Source organism: Pogoniulus pusillus, chromosome Z (genome assembly GCF_015220805.1).
Source record: "Pogoniulus pusillus isolate bPogPus1 chromosome Z, bPogPus1.pri, whole genome shotgun sequence".
Lineage (NCBI taxonomy): Eukaryota > Metazoa > Chordata > Aves > Piciformes > Lybiidae > Pogoniulus > Pogoniulus pusillus.
The window spans coordinates 3,760,511-3,779,010 of NC_087309.1; the positions used below are offsets into that span (position 1 = coordinate 3,760,511).

General features: G+C 42.0%; 1 protein-coding gene across 1 annotated transcript in view; it reads left to right on the plus strand.

The window, feature by feature from the left end:
* The first annotated feature begins 330 nt into the window (after window positions 1-330).
* The window catches only part of HCN1 (hyperpolarization activated cyclic nucleotide gated potassium channel 1), a 346,393-nt gene continuing 328,223 nt past the window's right edge, over window positions 331-18,500 (plus strand). The window contains exon 1 of the mRNA XM_064140084.1: window positions 331-886. Within this exon, the coding sequence (XP_063996154.1) occupies window positions 504-886 (383 nt within the window). The 5' untranslated portion in view covers window positions 331-503. The remainder of the gene's footprint in view (window positions 887-18,500) is intronic.

The window sequence follows — 18,500 nt, forward strand, 5'->3', positions numbered from 1 at the left end:
CCTGCCCAGCCCCCGCCTTCCCTCCCCTTCTTCGCCCCCCCGCCCCGGGCACCTACCGCCGCCGTGTGGCAGGCGCGCGGGCTGGAGGGCGCCCGCCCCCCCCCGCCCCGCGGGGCCACCGCGCTAACGCCCACGCGCGAGCCGCCGCCGTGCCCACGCGTGCCGCCGCCGCGAAGGCAGAGCGCCCCTCCCCCCGCTCCGCCCGCCGCTTCCTCCCCTCCCCTTGGCCAGGGCTCCTCAGCCCCTCAAGGACTCCGGGGCGCTCAATGTCAGGCGGGCGGCGTGGCGCGGCCGCCGGCAGGGGGCGGGCGAAGGGAAGCGGTGCCAGTCCTGCGCGACGCGCGGCTCAGAGTCGGCAGTGCTGGCCATGCCGGGCGCAGCGGCGGCGCGGAGCTGAGCCCAGCCCAGGGCGGCCGAGCCTAGCCGCGCCGCTGAAGGGCACCGGCGGCAGCGGCGAGGCTTCTCTGCGCTCTCCCACGGCTGGGGCGCAACCGCCCCGCAGCATGGAGGCTGGGAAGCGCAGCTCCTCCGCCGGCAGCCGGGACGATGGCAGCGCTAACGCCTTCCCAGCCAAGCCGGCGGCCCCGGCGGAGAAAGCCCAAAGCAGCCCCGGCGGCGGGAGTAGCGGCGGCGTGAAAGAGCATGGCAACTCGGTGTGCTTCAAAGTGGACGGCGGCGGGAGCGAGGAGCCCGCGGTGGGCTTCGAAGATGCCGAAGGGCCCCGGCGGCAGTACGGCTTCATGCAGCGGCAGTTCACCTCCATGCTGCAGCCGGGGGTCAACAAATTCTCCCTTCGCATGTTCGGCAGCCAGAAGGCGGTGGAGAAGGAGCAGGAAAGGGTTAAAACTGCGGGGTTCTGGATCATCCACCCGTACAGCGACTTCAGGTGAGCGCGGGGCTCCCGCCGCCGCACCGGGAGGGTGGCCGCGATGCGGGAGGTAGGGCGGCGCACCGCCACCTCGCACCTCGCCCGGCGCGAACTTCGGCGGGGTGCTGACCGAGGGGAGATAGAGGCGGGGGACGCCCCGCGGAGATGGGGGCCCGGCTTCGCTCCTTCCCTGCGGGCCACCTTGGCGTCCCGCTCGTCGGCTAAAACTCTGCTTCCCCGCCTGGGCGGCGGGGAAGGGGTTGGAACCTGGCGCGGGGCGGCGGACGTGCCCTTTCTGCGCTCCCTACGCCGCCGCTGGGGCTGCCGCGGCTCTTGGCCCTGCCCGGCGCTCTCCAGAGTGCTGCATGTGGGACGGAACCGCAGGCCCCGCGTCGACTCGACACCCTGCGGGCAGCACCCGCCCGGCGCGGGGCCTGCGGGTCAGTCCCGGGCGGGCTGCGTCCTGGGGGCCGCCGCATTGTCCGCGTCCGTCGGGGTACTCGTCCTCCTGAGCAGCCGGCGTCAGCGCTTGTTCAAGGGGTCGCCCAGAGCAGAGCCCTACTCGGGCAGAGCAGCAGCAAAATAACTTTATGCGAGCTAACGCTGTGTGGGAAACTATATTTTCGTAGGTAAATATGATGTCAAGTGCGCGTTGCTTTCACGGAGAGTTGAATATATGGAGAATTCGAATACTCACCTGAAAAGCAGTGCAAATAAATTCCTGGGAAGAGATACTTCCCTTCAAAATTACATTTCAAGTGAAAGATTATTTTGCTGTATTCCCTAAGCCAACTAGCTCTATGCCTTTGTCAGTTTAACACTCTCCACTCTATTTGCTGAAGAACTATTGGTGTTGTTAAGTATATTTAATAAAAACTCGAACATCCCCTGTCTATACGAGAAGTGATTTGCACTGGATATGATGTTTAAAAGAGGAGAATCTAGAATGTTCAATATGTACATGGATCATCCAAGAAAAAGTAGGTTAAACAGGACATGCTTCCAGTGGGAACGGGAGGAAATACTTGCAAAGTCCGAGTTTAACGAGGTGGTTCAGAGTGAGGTGTTACACAGTGAGCTCTCCTGGCACCTTGCAGTCCAGCCCAAAAGCAGTACAGCCACAGAAGCGGAGGAGTAGGGCAGCGCTCAGTTATGGCTTGAAATCGTGCTTTAGATCCCTGCTATTTTTCCTGGCTCTCTGGAGGAAATAAGCTGCACTCATTCTTTTCCTGGAATACCTTTTACCCTCCCATGCCAGCTCAGCTGCACTAGCAGGTGCATTAAGGGGGGAGAGAGCCAAGAGTCCACCCACTCCCTTTCTGCCATCCGGAGAGGGATGTAGCAGGTCGCATGTAGTGCTGTGGTAGCACGTATAGAGGATTAGAGGGGTCTAATAGTCTCTTACTTATCTCCGTGTATGCTTGAGTAACTTTATTCATGTGACGATTCCATTAAAACAGATGATGTTATTCTTACAAGTTAATTCCCTCATTTTACTCTAAGCTTGGTTTCTGAGTGAGGTGCACAACCCAGTGATGTTTTGGGTAGTGGGAGCTTAATGCCTCATGTTGTGCAGCATGTAACTTTTTAAAGCTGATACCTGAAATAGGTGGAAGATACATTAGTACTGCTTCATTACAGAAATGTCTTCTAATTCTCTCCCTCATTCTTCGTATGGGAAGGTTTAGAGGTCTTAACATATGTTTACTTCTTTTTTTTTTTTTCAGTAGGAATAAACACTGCATTGTTTTCAGCCCTATAGTATCATAGTAGTATAATAATATCATCAAGGTTGGAAATTAACTCGATTTTCTGGAGTTTCTAGCATGTCTGTATTTTATTGCCATCCAGATGTTTTATTTTCAAGTAAAGCTTTTATTAGTTGTAGAATGGCGTGGTCTGATCTAGACCCATTTTTTTTTTACCCAGTGGGACTATTTCAGTGAGAAATGTGAGATGTTTGTAATTGTTTCTCCTGAAATAATTGCAACTGCAGAACATTAGTATTCTTTTTGGGGGCAGTGTTTATAGAAATGGGTGAAGAAGTTGTCCCATAGAGTAGATTTGTCTTCCAATTTGGTAAATGCGACAGTGGTAGTAAGAGTCTAAATAGTGTCTTTGTACCACAGTATGTGGGGATGGAACTGTTTTCATTTATTTTTGCATGGGATTTTATAACAGTGTAATGCTTGCATGTAGATAATATCTAAAAAGAACGGGGTATTCTAACTTCGCTGTGGTAGTTCTGATAGCTGCCAAGGGAAACAACTAAATTTGCCACCGAAATAACAAAAGAACACAGAGGTAAAAAGCTGAATATTATAGAGTATCCAAGTGGGAAGATTTAGAGTAAGCTTGTAAATGGCTAGTTGTGGTACATATGAAAATGGGCATCGGAGTAAGTTTTAAGTACAGGCACACATCAAAACATGGGGAAATTCTGATGCAGGCTGCTATGGACTCTGGTTAATTTATTTAATCAATCTAGTGTTGGATGCTTGTATGCATTTCCTGGAATCCTTTACATTTAGTTAGTTTCCTTGGCATCATGCTCACAATTTGTATAAAACTTTGTGTGTTTATCTATACTTAATTGTATTTTGCTGTGTTGTTTGGGGGTGGTGAGCAGCATCCCTGTGACTTATATTTTTTTATGAACAGAGTGTGGAAGCTGTGTCTGTAAAGTCCTTGCTCTGTGAATCAGTTACTTGTGTCCTTTTAGGGCTTGGTCTCTAGTTTTACAGATCTTCATTATGCCCGTGTTTCAGGGAAGAGTTGCATCTTCGTCAGGCAGATAAATCCTTGGAGAATTAAATTCAATAAGTATTACATAATTTTTCCATAGGGGAACCATTTTGTTCCTGGTTGTCTTTTCCCAGTCTTTGAGGTTAATGTCTAATTTGGAAGCTGTTATGTAAACCGAGCACCTAACGCACAACAAACCCAGTATAAGACCTCTGTTTATCTTTTCGCAGCTGCATCTCTCCTTTTTTTTTTTGCTGCTTCTATAAACCTGAACAACAATTCTGTGTAATTGCATGACTCACGAAAGTGAGTTCTTTGTCAACGTTTTGGTTAGTTTATTGAAGTTATTTGTGCTTTCTATGAGATACCGTGTGCCTCCCACTGTCCCTGCTCCCATGTGGAAGAACAAGCTGTGGGCGAGCATTGCTGGTCCAGCCCTGTGGCCCCACAGCTGCTGGATGGAAGCAGCATGAGGTCGACAGGAGATGGGAGCAACTGCACATGGTTCTGCTGCTGCCACACGTGTTTTTTGCATTTCATAGCAAAGTACAGTGCTTTGTGTGGCTTTTGTATGTTGCAGCCTCCTGGTATTAGTGCAGTTGGCTGATTTTTCAGACTACTACTTGCTCGGTGTCCTTCAGCATTTCAAGCGTTTCTTTAATTTGTCGAGGACTTCCTTGCAAGTGTCTTGGCTGTTGGCTCAGCCCTGTAGCATCTCCCTGCTTCTCTGTCTGTGGATATGCAGAGAAACTTGTGCTTTCATGGGAATGTTGGGTTTATTACCACAGCAGATAGGGCGTCTGTGGTTTGCAATCTAAAAGGAAAAGAGAGTTTACTACCTTCAGAGCCACTCAGAGGGGTGCATCTTTTGACCGAAAGGAGCAATATATGTGAAAGACTGAATGGGAATAATGTGTATAAGCAAGCATAGCCTTTACACTCTGAAGGTTATGGTTTTCAGTTTGATGCTTGGGCACAGCCTTTGAGTGGAAGCGGGGGCAACAATTTTAATTGGCTTTGAGATGAAGTGAAGTCGGGACTGTGGTGTGAAGTTTTCCGGTGGGGTAGCAAATAAGGAGGTGCAGCGCAGGCAGCAGTGAAGGTCTTTTTCCTGCACAGATGAATACAAAGTATGAACCTCCAAACCCTAACGTCCTGTGATCGTGTGAACTGATTGACAACAATAGCAAAAAGCTATTGATATTTTATGTAGAGAGATCTCTCTGGGTAACTGTCATCTATTCAAGGAGCGCAAAGCCTTTTTGTAATGACAGAAAAGTAAAACCAGAACAGAAGATTTCAGAGCATTGTGAATAACAAAGGTTTGCCAGATTTTTTTTTTTAACATGTCTAGCAGTCCAGTTTCAAAACATTTTCTTTTGTGTACATGTTTGTTGGTTATCATTTAAACATGTGAGATGTATCATTTACATCTTTATAAATCTTAGAAAGCTCTATCAATGCTTCCTTTCTAAGTCGTTTTAATACGACATTTCAATGGATTTCAGTCAGGGTGAGAGGCACAGTAATACCTGCATATGGACATTTAGGTACTTACAGAGGAGCATTTTTGTGTCTGTTGCTATTGAAAAAAAAAAAAACATTTCTGTTATTTTGTGCAGTGTTGTGCAACCTGTGCATGTTGTCCTGTACGCTTGCAGCTTACCTTTTCAGTTAAGTATCTCCAAAACTCTAGGTCATAATGTGGTGCACCCATGTTTTTTTTTAATTATACTTCCATTTGACATATGAATCATTATTTTTGTTTAGTTTGTTCCTATCCTTTAGACCTGCTTTTGAGCACCCTAAAGTCGTAGACCGCTTGTTGTGTTTGCAGCCCACATACATATCTCTTAAATTTATCCAGGTTTAAAACCTGTTCTTTGGGGCTGGTCTTCACTCTACGTGTCGTACCTATTATTTATATTTTAAGAGGCTTAGGGTAAGCACTTTGTCCCTCTTGTCACATGTCTATAATGTCTCAGTTGAAGGTAATGAGATTTATCTTTTAGTGAGCTGTTAAGTACTTACATTTATATAGAAATGTAGAGTTGAAAGGTAATGCCGTATGCAGCAAAGGTGAAATATGTTGTATCGTACCCAGTTGTAATTGATACCGATACAAGTATGCAAAATTAAGTACATAAATTGTGTAGGCTTATATTAAATAGATCAGATACAAATTAGTGTGGGTTTTAATGGATAGATTATGTCGCTGGTAGTGTAGGAGTGCGAAATGTCTGTAGTTTCAGATTCTGAAGGCAGTCATCACAGTCTTGCTGCTGGGGAATTTGTCATTTCTCTTACAGTATTGAGACTTCTGAGTTATTTGCTAATAAACTGATAAGGATTTGTAATTATTCTGTATGCATTCCTGATTTGTTTATTTTGTAAAGCACAGTTTTAGCTAGGGCTAGCTTTCATGAATCATTTTAAAATACTGATGTGGTGACTAATTTTTATTTCTATTAAAGAAAAAAAAACAACCTTTGTGCAGTAAAACTGTTCCTTTGACTTGGACATTCATTCTTTGGACATGTAAGAATAGAATACTGTTAAGCAATAGAAAGCTTATCAGCAATGCTTGGCTTTATAGTTGCTGCGTTCCAACATTTTTTGCACTTCTGTAAATGCCCCAAAGGATAAAATGAAAAAAAAAAAAGAGTATTAATCTAGGTAATGCTTACATAATGTCTGAAAAAAACCCCACCTCTGACATTTATGAAACCATTATTTATTAAACATTTATTAAACTTTATAATTGTTACTCAGGTAAAATGCATGTACCATAAATTTAGGCTGAAGAGAAATAGGATGATGTGCCTCAAATCCGTAAATGCATGTTATAGAGGGGAGAGAAATTATATGGGAGTAATGAGAAATTGCAACAACACGCATCCAAATTAGATATTTAGGAAGCTGGACCAAAAATAAGCAGTGAAATACTCTGTTGCAAATGCCTTGATACGGAGTATTGGCCAGAAATGCATTAGGTTGTCTTTCATCTTCAGTTCCTTATTATTTTTAGTATTAAATAACGTCTCATCTTTGGCTGCCACTGATTCATTTCTTATGAAATGTAGCTGACTAAAGCTAGCTGCTGACATTTTGTTTTAGCTGTAAGCAGATGTGAGTGAAAGTGTGTATGTAGATGGGTATGTTGTGCTTTTGGGCTCGGAAGAGCCACTTGCTTTTGTCCCCACTGACATTTTCAAGAACCACAAAAGCAAGACAGCTGAGTCCCCCTGAGGTCGGTGCATCAGCTGCTCTATTTCATCTCTAGGGAATGTGAGAAGGATTATGCCATTGTTTGGTGAAGGAAAGCAACTCATTTTATTGGTAAGACATCACTCTGTCTTTATAGCATAGAATCATAGAATGGTTTGGGTTGGAAGGGACCTCCAAAGGTCATCTCTGCAATCTCTGCAATCTCTGCAATCAGCAGGGGCATCCTCAACTAAATCAGGTTGCCCAGAGCCTGTCACTAATGTATTATGAGCACAATGTTAGGAGGAAGTCCTTCACAGAGAGAGTGATTGGCATTGGAATGGGCTCCCTAGGGAGGTGGTGGAGTTGCTGTTTCTGGAGGTGTTCAGGAAAAGACTGGATGGCAATCTGGTTGATTGAATAGGGATGGATGCTAGGTTGGACTGGATGATCTTGGAGGTCTCTTCCAAGCTGGTTGGTTCTATGATTCTATGGCATGTTACATACTTGAATATAGAATAAAGTTTACAGCAGGGAAGGAGCTCAGTAACTGTAACTGAAACCATTCCTCAGTACTTGGAGGTGCTCTTCATGTAACTGCAGATATTTTGAAGATCACAGGCAGCACCTGTGAAGAAGTATAGAAGTACTTTCCCCTTTATTTTCTTTGGCAAAATGCCAAACTTCAGAATAATCACTTTTGTCACAATCTAAATAAAGGCAAATGTGCTCATCATGATGTTGAGATACCTGCTTTAAAAAATCCCACAAACAAACAACAAAGCAACATCAGACTGAAATGTTCCAGAGTTACTGTGAATGGTCTAGAAGATGATATTTGGGGGAAGTTTATATGTACTATTTAAACTTTAACCTTCGGTGTTCAGTATTATGAGACTACTTCTTCAGACTACTTCTTCAGTTTTCTGATTTCTCATTTTGACTGCAGTGAGGAAAAAAAAAAGTGCTGGATGAGTATCTCTGTGTACATTTAGCACAGTTTAGATCTTGGAAGATCAATATTACGCTTGGGCCTGGAGGAAATAAGTACTAATTCTGTTATTCCTGTGATTATTTTAGGAAGACTACACATTTTAAAAATATCTACTGGCACTTATTTGTTAGATCATCAAAATAAGCAATGCTTTTAATAGTCAGTAGAAGTTGGGGTTTGTTTTGTCTTTACTAGGTTTTTAGACTTGATTACATGGAGGAAACTCTGAATTGGAATACTATGAGAGTGATTGGCATTGGAATGGGCTGCTCAGGGAGGTGGTGGAGTCACCGTGCCTGGAGGTGTTGAAGCAAAGCCTGGATGAGGCACTTAGTGCCATGGTCTGGTTGATTGTCTAGGGCTGGGTGCTGGGTTGTACTGGATGAACTTGGAGCTCTCTTCCAACTCAGTTGATTCTATGATTCTATGTAGAAGCATAGAATAGCAAACAAAGTTCTAGGTTTAGGATTTACGGGTTTTGGTGGTGCTAAAGCTGACTTTGAAAAGCATAATGTTTAATAAATTGCTTAGGCTTTTTTATGGTTATGTAACCAAATTGTGGGTGTCTCATTTTCTGATTGCTCATCCTGGGGCCACACAGGATGTCTGAGGTGACCTTCTTGTGGCCTTCCAGTATCTGAAGGGAGCCTACAAAAAAGCTGGGGAGGGTCTTTTTAGTCTCTCAGAGAGTGCCAGGACTGGGGGGAATGGAGCAAAACTGGAGATGGGGAGATTCAACCTGGACATGAGGAGGAAGTTGTTCATCATGAGAGTGGTGAGAGCCTGGAATGGACTGCCCAGGGAGGTTGTTGAGTCCCCGTTCCTGGAGGTGTTTAAGGCCAGGATGGATGAGGCTGTGTGCAGCCTGCTCTAGGGTAGGGTGTCCCTACCCATGGCAGGGGGCTTGGAACTAGATGCTCCTTGCAGTCCCTTCCAACCCTGACTGATTCTATGATTCTAAATGGAGACATGAAATCAGAAGTCACTTAAAACGTGTCAGTCTTTACCTCTGCATTTCTGACTACCTGTCTAATAATGGTGACACTGTAGTATTTAATTAGATTTCATGGGACGCTCAGATGGAATGTACTAGAAGACGCTATACTGGGTTTGGAGAGGAGGGTAGAATGTGAGAAGCAGAGGAATTTACTTCGTTTCATTGTAAATCAGATAATGTATTCACTCTCACCTGTGCTGTCACTGAACAGTATGTCTGAGAGCTGTCTTCTATGTCATCATACAATTTTTGAGGGAAAGGAAACTTTTAACCTACTTTGCAATGTTTAATTTTTAACCTGACAGTACAGTTCTTGTTAATTGCTTGAAAGTCCTTTAGCTGTCTATTCTCTGATTCTTTCCCAGAGGCATGATTTAATTTTAAAAATCATAGTGTGTTGAGCTCTAATTATTGGAGGGCTGGTTCTAGACACATAGTAAGGTATGCTAATGACCAAAAACGGTATCAGCTGGAGTCAATGTCAGTACTGCCTCAAGGACACTGTCATTTAGCTTCCATATAAAAAGACTCTGCTAATATCTTTTAATCTGATGGTAGTCAGATTTAGGCAAGCTGCATGATATTTTGCAATAATTGTATTGCCTTGGCTAGCAGTGCAACTGGACTGGAGCAAACTTGCATTCAGAAAATGTTCTCTTGTTTAAAACAGAAATGCAATCTGTTTACATTATGTACCCCTCTCCCCCCCCAAAAAAAAACCCCAAGTCTCAAACTCTTCTTTGTTTATGTCAGCGCAGTTTCCACAATTTGAGTGAAATCCTATATCTAAGAATGGGATTTTGTTCTTATTTTATTAACTTCTCTATAGATATTTTTTAATGTAGATATCTAATGAAACATGTTGTCAAATACATAATTAGAATTTAGCTTGCTGCTGACAGTAGTAAGTTTTTTTAGATCTAAAAATGCAGTTTATTCAAAATTCTTATTAAGATACTTTATTTTCAACTGAAAAAACACAGACTGCTTTATGCTTACAATCACAGGTAGGTTGCTTTGGTTTTTTTTTTTTTTTTTTTTGTGGTTTTTATTTGTTTCTTTGTGGTTGTTTGTAAGCCATATATGTAAAAACTGTTCTGTCTGAAGGTTTCTTTCGGTAGTACAACTCATTTTCAATGAATCCTCCATCTCAGATTGACTGAAGCTTACGCTTGCACTAAGGCTTCAACATACAAAGAGCCCCACAGAAATATGATAGTCCCTCATAATATCAAGTCCTCCAATTCTATATGAAGCATATTCTGTTTGCCTCCATCATTTTTTTTTCCTGTCAATGAAGTATGGAAGTACTGATGTTTCTTTGGCTGGTTCTGTTGCATCTTACAGTAATTTAGCAGATCCTCCAAGAAGCACCTCTTGTTGTGGCATAACTGCAATAATAGTGTGTTTCTGATATGATCTGACATAAAGCAAATCTGCAGTCTGCAGTAAATTTTGGGAGACATAGGATCCTAATTGTAAATGGTTTTTGTAAGTTGTTCTGGGTCAGAGCTATAGAAAACATACATCTATCACTTCTTTTAAGATACACAGAGTATCTCAGCTCTACTCAGGAGATGGAGTAATGCGGCAAAACCACGGGGGTGCAACCAAGCTTTCTCATGACTGCAGAAAGGGTTTCCATTATCCTCTTGAGAGACATCTCGTTACCTGTTCATTCCAGGAGGACTAAACATTTCTGTCTAATAGAGAAATTGCTATGAAAAGAGTAGCATGTAATACACCCCTATAAAACATGTTTTTATTGCCTGACAATACACACTTGCAAACTTCTAGGTCCTTCAAACACATCCTGGGCTACAGGTTACTTGGGATAGCTACATATGGGCTTGCTTGCACTAGATGTCTCAATGAAGGTAACAGCCAAGCTTGTCTGTCACTCTGGTTCACCTTGTCTTTAGTGCCAGACATGCACAGTAGTAACACAAAGATTTCTTTTTCCAATTAGGGATAAGTCTGTTAGACACTAGCTGGGAAGCAAACTCTAAGTAATAAAATAAATCAAGCATTTGGCTCAACCCTCAGTTAATAATTCAGTGCCTTTCTTATTGCCTACCTTACCAAGTATATTTCAGAGATGTCCTGTTTTTCAGAGCTGTGTGTCCTGTATTCTTTACAACTGTTATCAAGGAGAATCTCTAAATATTAAATCCTATTATTTTCTGCCTTTTACTTACGGGATTTCTTATGGTCTAATTTTCAAGTAGTGAAATCCTGCTGTAGACAACTTGTGGTTCTCATTGTGAAGTTAGCAAGAGCACAATGATATACTCCCTAATAAATGGTTCTTGTTAGTTTGTTTTTTTTTTAATGCACTTCTCTTTTCCTTCCTTCTGTTTTTTGTTTCCTCCTGCCTTCTACATCTTTTCCTGAAGACACAGTAAATTCCTTTATATAAATTGAAATAATAGAATCATAGAATCAACCAGGTTGGAAGAGACCTCCAAGATCATCCAGGCCAACCTAGCACCCAGCCCTAGACAATCAATCAGACCATGGCACTAAGTGCCCCAGCCAGGCTTTAACACCTCCAGGGATGGCAACTCCACCACCTCCCTGGTCAGCCCATTCCAGTGCCAATCACTCTCTCTGCCAACAACTTCCTCCTAACATCCAGCCTAGACCTCCTCTGCCACAACCTGAGACTGTGTCCCCTTGTCCTGTTGCTGCTTGCATTGCTTTAAAAATATTTATTTATTTTAGCGCTGCAGTGTAGCTTCCCATTCCTGCTAAGTCTGTTATGTAGGACATCCTGAGCTGTTTGTTCAAACTTACAGAGAGAAGATGGCTTAGGTATTCTTTCTAATGTCCTGGAATGTGTAAATAAACACCCTGTAATAAAAAAAAAAACCAAAACCATAATTGCACATTTTCTGTTTCCCATGCGTGGGGTAGGACGTCAGCTTTCTGTTGAGGATTCAATTGAATGTGCTTTTACCATAGACCTAGTAAGAAGATATTTTGCCAGGATTGTCCCCTCAGCCTAATTACTGCCAGCTTGAGAATTCTAGTGTTGCATACATCTATCACATTAAAGATATAATTATAAGAAACACACTTCCGTAGTGCAAAGGGAGTGTGGTACCAAGAGTAAGCACTGCCAGATGGTAGGCAATGTAACGGAGCATTTAAAAAGGGTCAGAATCAAAAATGTCTGAGATTCCATGGCTTATTAAGCAATAGATGTTGCATGTGTGGGACAAGTGAGAGATAAGTAACCTAATTTGGGTGCCCACATGACCAGAATTGACTTCTAATTGCATGCGCTCTGTCAGTAAATATCTGAGATACTTGGGTTTACCAAATGGAAGGGTTTTTTTTTGTCTAGGATAGGGTGTCCCTGGCCGTGGCAGGGGGGTTGGAACTGGCTGATTCTTGTGGTCCCTTCCAACCCTGACCAATTCTATGATTTTTAAAAAGCGGTTTGGAATAAACTATTAAATATACTTCTCGGTGTTGAAAGTTGGAGCAATATCTGTACAAGTTCTTAATGGGGATTTATTGAAGTAGGGAATTTATTGTGGTGTCTGATTCTTTGAAATGGAAGAAGAAAACTAAAAATAATAGTTGAAATGAAAAAAAAAAAAGTGGACCTAATAATTATATTATTTCACATGCACATTGCTTAAAGGTGGCTTAAATATGACATAAATGATGACTGAATCCATTCTGATGTCTTTGGTTTTAGTTTGCTGTTTCAGTGTGTTAGCTATGATTTCAAAATTCATGCTTCCCTTTGTATTGTCTTTTGTTCTTTTTCCCTAAAGATACTGAGCTGCAGTCTGCCTGTGTGCTGTGCTCTGCCACTCCTATGCAGGCTGATTTTCTTTTGCTGAGAGATGATTCTCATCAAAACAGGTCTCAGGAATACTCGTTCCGTATTATACAACCTATCAGCCACTCATCGATTTCCACCCCAGCTCTCCTTGTTGCCCAGGACTGCACAACCATGGCACAAAGTGACCATGATTTTTTATGCAATTTCTAAGCTGCAGCCAGCTTGTACCTTCACCACAGGGTAGACCAAATTTATTTTTCTGTGGAAGGGATGAGACTACTGCACTGAACTTGTATTCCCACACCTATTTCTCACAGTGAGAGTTTGAACTTGCTTCAGGAAGGGAGGACCCAGCTTTATAGCACAGAAACGCAGGTACCACAAATCCGTGTAAAATGGTAGCAGATGTTCCTGCTGGGGCTACTGTCTTGTAATTCCTTGAAGTGTCATTCAATAGCAGCTCATCTGAACATGGAATGTGCATGCTGGTTTTATGCCACTGGCAAAATGAGCAAATGGAATATGTTATTTAACTTGGTTTCCAGTGCAAACTTTTCCATTTCTGGAACGGCTTTGAAAATGTCAGTTTTACCCAGAGCATGCAGATCTATAGGATGTTAGAGGAAGATCTGAGGTGGAAGTCAGGAGCCTGTCTATCTTTGGATTTCAGAATGACCTGGGATCTAGATACTTGTGGGCATCTGGACTCTGTGCTTGAACATCTTTCAGAACTCTGGCCATAAGGAGCCATGAACGGCAAAACTAATTTTTAAAGCATGCCACCCATGGGTGCTGTGTATTTGCAAAACTAATACTCCAGAGTAATTTGAATACACTTCATACTCTGTCGTGTTATGTGTTTTGAACTGCAGTTTACAGACCCATAACTTTTCTAAGATGACTATGGAATTGTTCTACTAACAATTTTTCACACTCAATTTCTTGCTATTCCGCAGCAATAAATTATTCACATCTATTTCACTGTTCTAATTATTACACATTTTTAGCTTAAACATATTTCAGTAGTTCATATTTCACTGTCCTCCAAAAAAAAAAGAAACATAAATATTTGTCTAAATTAAGTTTTGTCTTTCTGAGGAATAATTGGCTTGTGGCTAAAACCTCTTCTGAGATCTGTGAAGTAAAATGTATTCATTTGCTTAAAGCCAGAAGCCTAGGTATTATATTTAGAGAACTGAAGTGAATATGGATGTAAACTAAAGATGGACATTTGAGGGTTTTATTTGCCATGGTGAAGGAAGCTCTTTTTGGTTTTGTATGAGAGCAAATGGCTTCCTTGGTACTTTAGCTGGTATTTATAGTTGAGATCATAGGTCTCTGACCAGTTTCTTTGAGTTCTTATTTTAGAGCTGCTTATCAGTGACTATGATTATAGGCAACTTTACTTGCAGGCAAACACATTCCCCCTGTGATCCTTAACCTGTACTGTCTGGCTGATTTTGAGGGCAGCATGGAGGCTGGAACTATTTCATTTGAATGCCTGAAGGAGAGAGAAAGGGAATTTTTGTACTGAGAGACTTCAAAGTGAGCTGCAGGAAACAAAACACTCTACCAAAATACAGAGAACTAGATTAGTAAATAATTCCCTTTTATGTATAGGTGAGGTATAAGACAAAGTCTGTGATTAAATTTGAATAAATTTTCAGATCTTAGCATCTTTATCAATCTTTTATTTTTCAGACTGAGAAGTGACATGTTTATCTGAAGCTGTGCTGGTTTGAGGCTAGCTGGGATATTTTGGTGAGAAGAATTAAATTATAGGTTGTGAAAAGGAAACAATGGTGATGTCTGCTCCACTCGTAGGCTTGCTGAGATGGATAAAAACAAGAACACAAACATAAATAGTAGAGCTGCTCTTGGGCTCTGGGGCTGCATGAACTTCTCTCTCTAACTTGCTGCCTAATTAATCTGTCTGCTTCCTAATCCCCTGTCCGACCCTCCAAATTCACCTTGAACATAAGGCAAAGTCAGGGGCAAGGTGGAGGGGTAGGAAGAAGGTGGAAGGGTGGTTGGGAGCCCCTTCTGGTTTCTGGGAGGGCTGTTGTGTTTCTGTATCATCTTTAACTTGTATATTTCTGTATACATTGTAACTATCTGCTTGTGTATTGTGCTAAGCTGTAAATATAAAGCTTCATTTCTTAACTTCCAGCCAGCCAGCTGAGTCTAGTCTGGGTGATTTTCTTAAGTGTGGGGGGGTGAGTAACACCCAAAGCATCTCAGAGGCTAAAAGTGACATCCTCGTTGGAGGAATAAAAATTTGCCCAATATGCATAACTAGTATAAACCTCTGCTTTAGATGGTTTTGTCTCAATGGAGGTAGGATTTTAAATGAATTGATTTATTGGTACCAAATATCTTCCAGTGACTCAACAATTGTTTCATATGACTAAACTAAAACAAAACAATGAAGTGATGTCAAGCCAATGATCTGCCACAATTCAATATATAGTTCCCCCACACAGTTTGTGAATTTAGTGTGTGGAGTTTATAGAAATGCATCTTGAACATCTGCTTCACACTTGTGTAGTTCTGTGGCAAAATGTGATGGAACCTCATTTTGTCATTACAAACAAGCAGTGGTTATGACCTGCAGTACTGCTGGTGATGTAGGTGTACGAAAGAGCAAAAAGCCTTGTTCCACGCAAAGGCAGTCTCCTGGAGTGCTTGGTATTTTGGGTTATCTCCTATTTAGCAAATTGTAATTTATATTTTTCCTTTTTAAGAACAGTCAAAGACATTTAATTGAAAAAAAACAAAACAAAACAAAAAATCCCAAACAAACACCCCCCCCCCCCCCCCCCCCCCCCCCCCAGCCACCTTCTTTGTTTCCTTATACTGAATTACACTGGAAAGGGCCATTCAGCAATCACTTTCCATTACACTGACGGTGATGGTTTGGGAGTTACCTGCACCCCTGACTCTTATAAAATCACCCAGACTAGACTCAGCTGGCTGGAAGTTTAGAAATTAAGCTTTATATTTTCAGCTTAGCACAATATACAAGCAGATAGTTACAATATGTGCAGCTGTATACAGAAATATACAAGTTAAAAGTAGTACAGAAACACAACAGCCCTCCAAGAAACCAGAGTCCCTAGGAGGGACTCCCAACCACACTTCCACCTCCTTTCCACACTTCTACCTTTTCCCAGAAGAAGCCCAAGGAGAAACAGACTCCAGAGACAGAGATACAAGCATACACTGTCTTATCTATGTGTTGTGTTCTTGTTTTTATCCGTCTCCAAGATCATCCAGTCCAACCTAGCACCCAGCCCTATCCAGTCAACCAGATCATGGCACTAAGTGCCTCATCCAGGCTTTGCTTTAACACTTCCATCAGCAGGAACTCCACCACCTCCCTGGGCAGCCCATTCCAATGCCAATCACTCTCTCTGCCAACAACTTCCTCCTAACATCCAGCCTAGATCTCCCCTGCACAACTTAAGACTGTGTCCCCTTGTTCTATCGCTGGTTGCCTGGGAGAGGTGACTGACTCCCATCTGGCTACAGCCTCCCTTCAGGTAGTTGTAGACAGCAGTGAGGTCTGGCCTGAGCCTTTTCTTCTCCAGGCTATTTGTAGTTCTTTTGCATGTCTCTGAATTGTCCTTTTTCCCCCCCTTCCCCCAGTTTAAATATAGTGCACCGTTTTGCCTTCATTTAAATATGACAAGAAATGGTAGTAAATGAAAAGTAGTGTTTGAAGCTGCTCTTGCTGTAGTTACTCACACAAAGCCAGTTTTAACTCTTGATTATCACAGTGAAATTGTTAGTAGTACTCCAATAGCAGAGAACTTGGTGTCATACATGAACCAAGTTCTAATCTTGATGTTTGCCTCAAAAAATAATTATCCCTGATTGTCACAGGACATTTTCATCACCTGACTCCATTACTGAGGCCTGTCAATAACTGCTTAACAATGTCCTCCTCATCATCATCTTCACTGGAGAAAATGGACTTCCTCCATCAGCAGAAACTTTAAAGATGACATTGAAAATTAAGGCATCAAATTGGTTAAAAGAAACCCATCAAAGAAGAATATTAGGTGATACCATCTGGCTCTCTTGGTTTCCCAAGGGGTGTGGGTTCAGTTGCCTTCTTTTTCACATGGTGCTATGTGGAGAAATGGACAGAAGGCTTCTCCCATTTTAAGCTTCTGCATTTTCACTCGGTGTGGAAGCATTCTTAATGTCATGTTTCTAAATGGCACTCTTAAAATCACTGTCACCACAAAATTCTTAATTAATGCAAGTGTTCCAACATGAGACCTGAAATTATTTTGCTGCTGAAGTATTTTTAGATCTGTCTCTTTCAGACTTCTTCTCATGCCCCTAAAGTGGTCATTTCTAATTTGAGAGTGTGAATGCCTATTTTACAGTGATCCACTGCTGAAGTTTGCTGACGCTTAAGGAATCAGTATGTGGCAGTTTGTAATTAAGGGTTGGTAATATGAAACTGAAACACCATCAGTTGCAGTCCCTGTGCTATCTGAGGCAAACGTGTTACTTGTGCTCTGACATGTGTTGATGCAGAAGCATAGTCAGATTCAACATTTTCCAGGAAAAAAGCTCATTTGTGAGCTTTAGTCAACACTTGTGACTTACAATCACCACTTCTTCCTAGCTGGTAGCTGTCTGGGCAGGAGCACTGCTCTGCTTTTTTCAACAGGGCTGAAGAAAGGAGGAGCTGCATAAGATAGGAGAGGGCAGAAGCAGTATCAGAGCTCAACTGACAGTGCTGAACTGTTCTTGTCCAAGGTTATATGGAAGTCAGGCTTTAATTCTTTCTACTGTAGTTTAATAAGCTCCTGTGGAGGAAAAGCAACTGCAAATATCAGATTTATTCAGACGCTTGTGGTAGAGGATTACTGGCTAAACCAAGGAGACTCGTTATGAAATGATGATGACATAGTATATAAATTTATCTTTACCCTCTCCTTCCTCCCCTCCCCTATGGAATGAGGACAACAATAGTCCTTCACCCAATGAGGACAGCATTAGTCCTTCAACTTTATTCCTCAGAAATCTGAGACTTACTTTGTGAGTGCATGTGAAATATTACATAAAATCTTCAGACAGAAGCTGTTGATTTTGTATGAAAAAATTTAAATCTTCTGATTAAATTTTCACTGCTTAAACATTCTATTATGTGTGTGTGTATATATATATATATATATATATATATATATATTTATTTGTGTAATCCTAATTAGTTAATTCAATAGTCACTTTCCATGGGCAGTACTGTGATTTTCTTTTCTTTTCTAAGATTCAAGCCTTTTAAGCACTCAAGCTTAAAACCGAACCAAATGCCGTAACCAGAACCTTCTGAAAATAGTAAATTGCTGTTCATTGGCTTCCCTGAGCTCTGATCGGGTCCCCCAGGAGCTACATTTATCTAATCATCTGCCTTGTGCATTGAATCACAACTGTGCGACTAATTACGAGTCTCCACTTCTAGGTCTGCTTAGTTTTCTGATAAAACTCAAGAAATCTGTTGGAAATTGTGCAAGTTGATAATGTTTAGATATGTGCTGTGACTATATAAAAAAGAAGATAGCATATTGCTGAATTTAATTAATATTCAAATTCAGTTTCTGCTACCAGGTTGGAGGTTGCATCAGTATTTAAAAAATAACAAGGCACATGGCTCAAATATGTATGGCTTGGAAATATTAGTTTATGTCCTGTCCCTGGAGGTGTCAAAAAGGGACTGGATAAGGCACTTAGTGCCATGATCTAGTTAATTGGAGAGTGATGGAGGATAGGTCTTGGACTGGATGAGCTTGGAGGTCTCTTCCAACTATATTGATTCGATGATTCTATGTGTAGTGGATTTGGACCTTCCCTCCCTCCTCACAAATTGAATTTT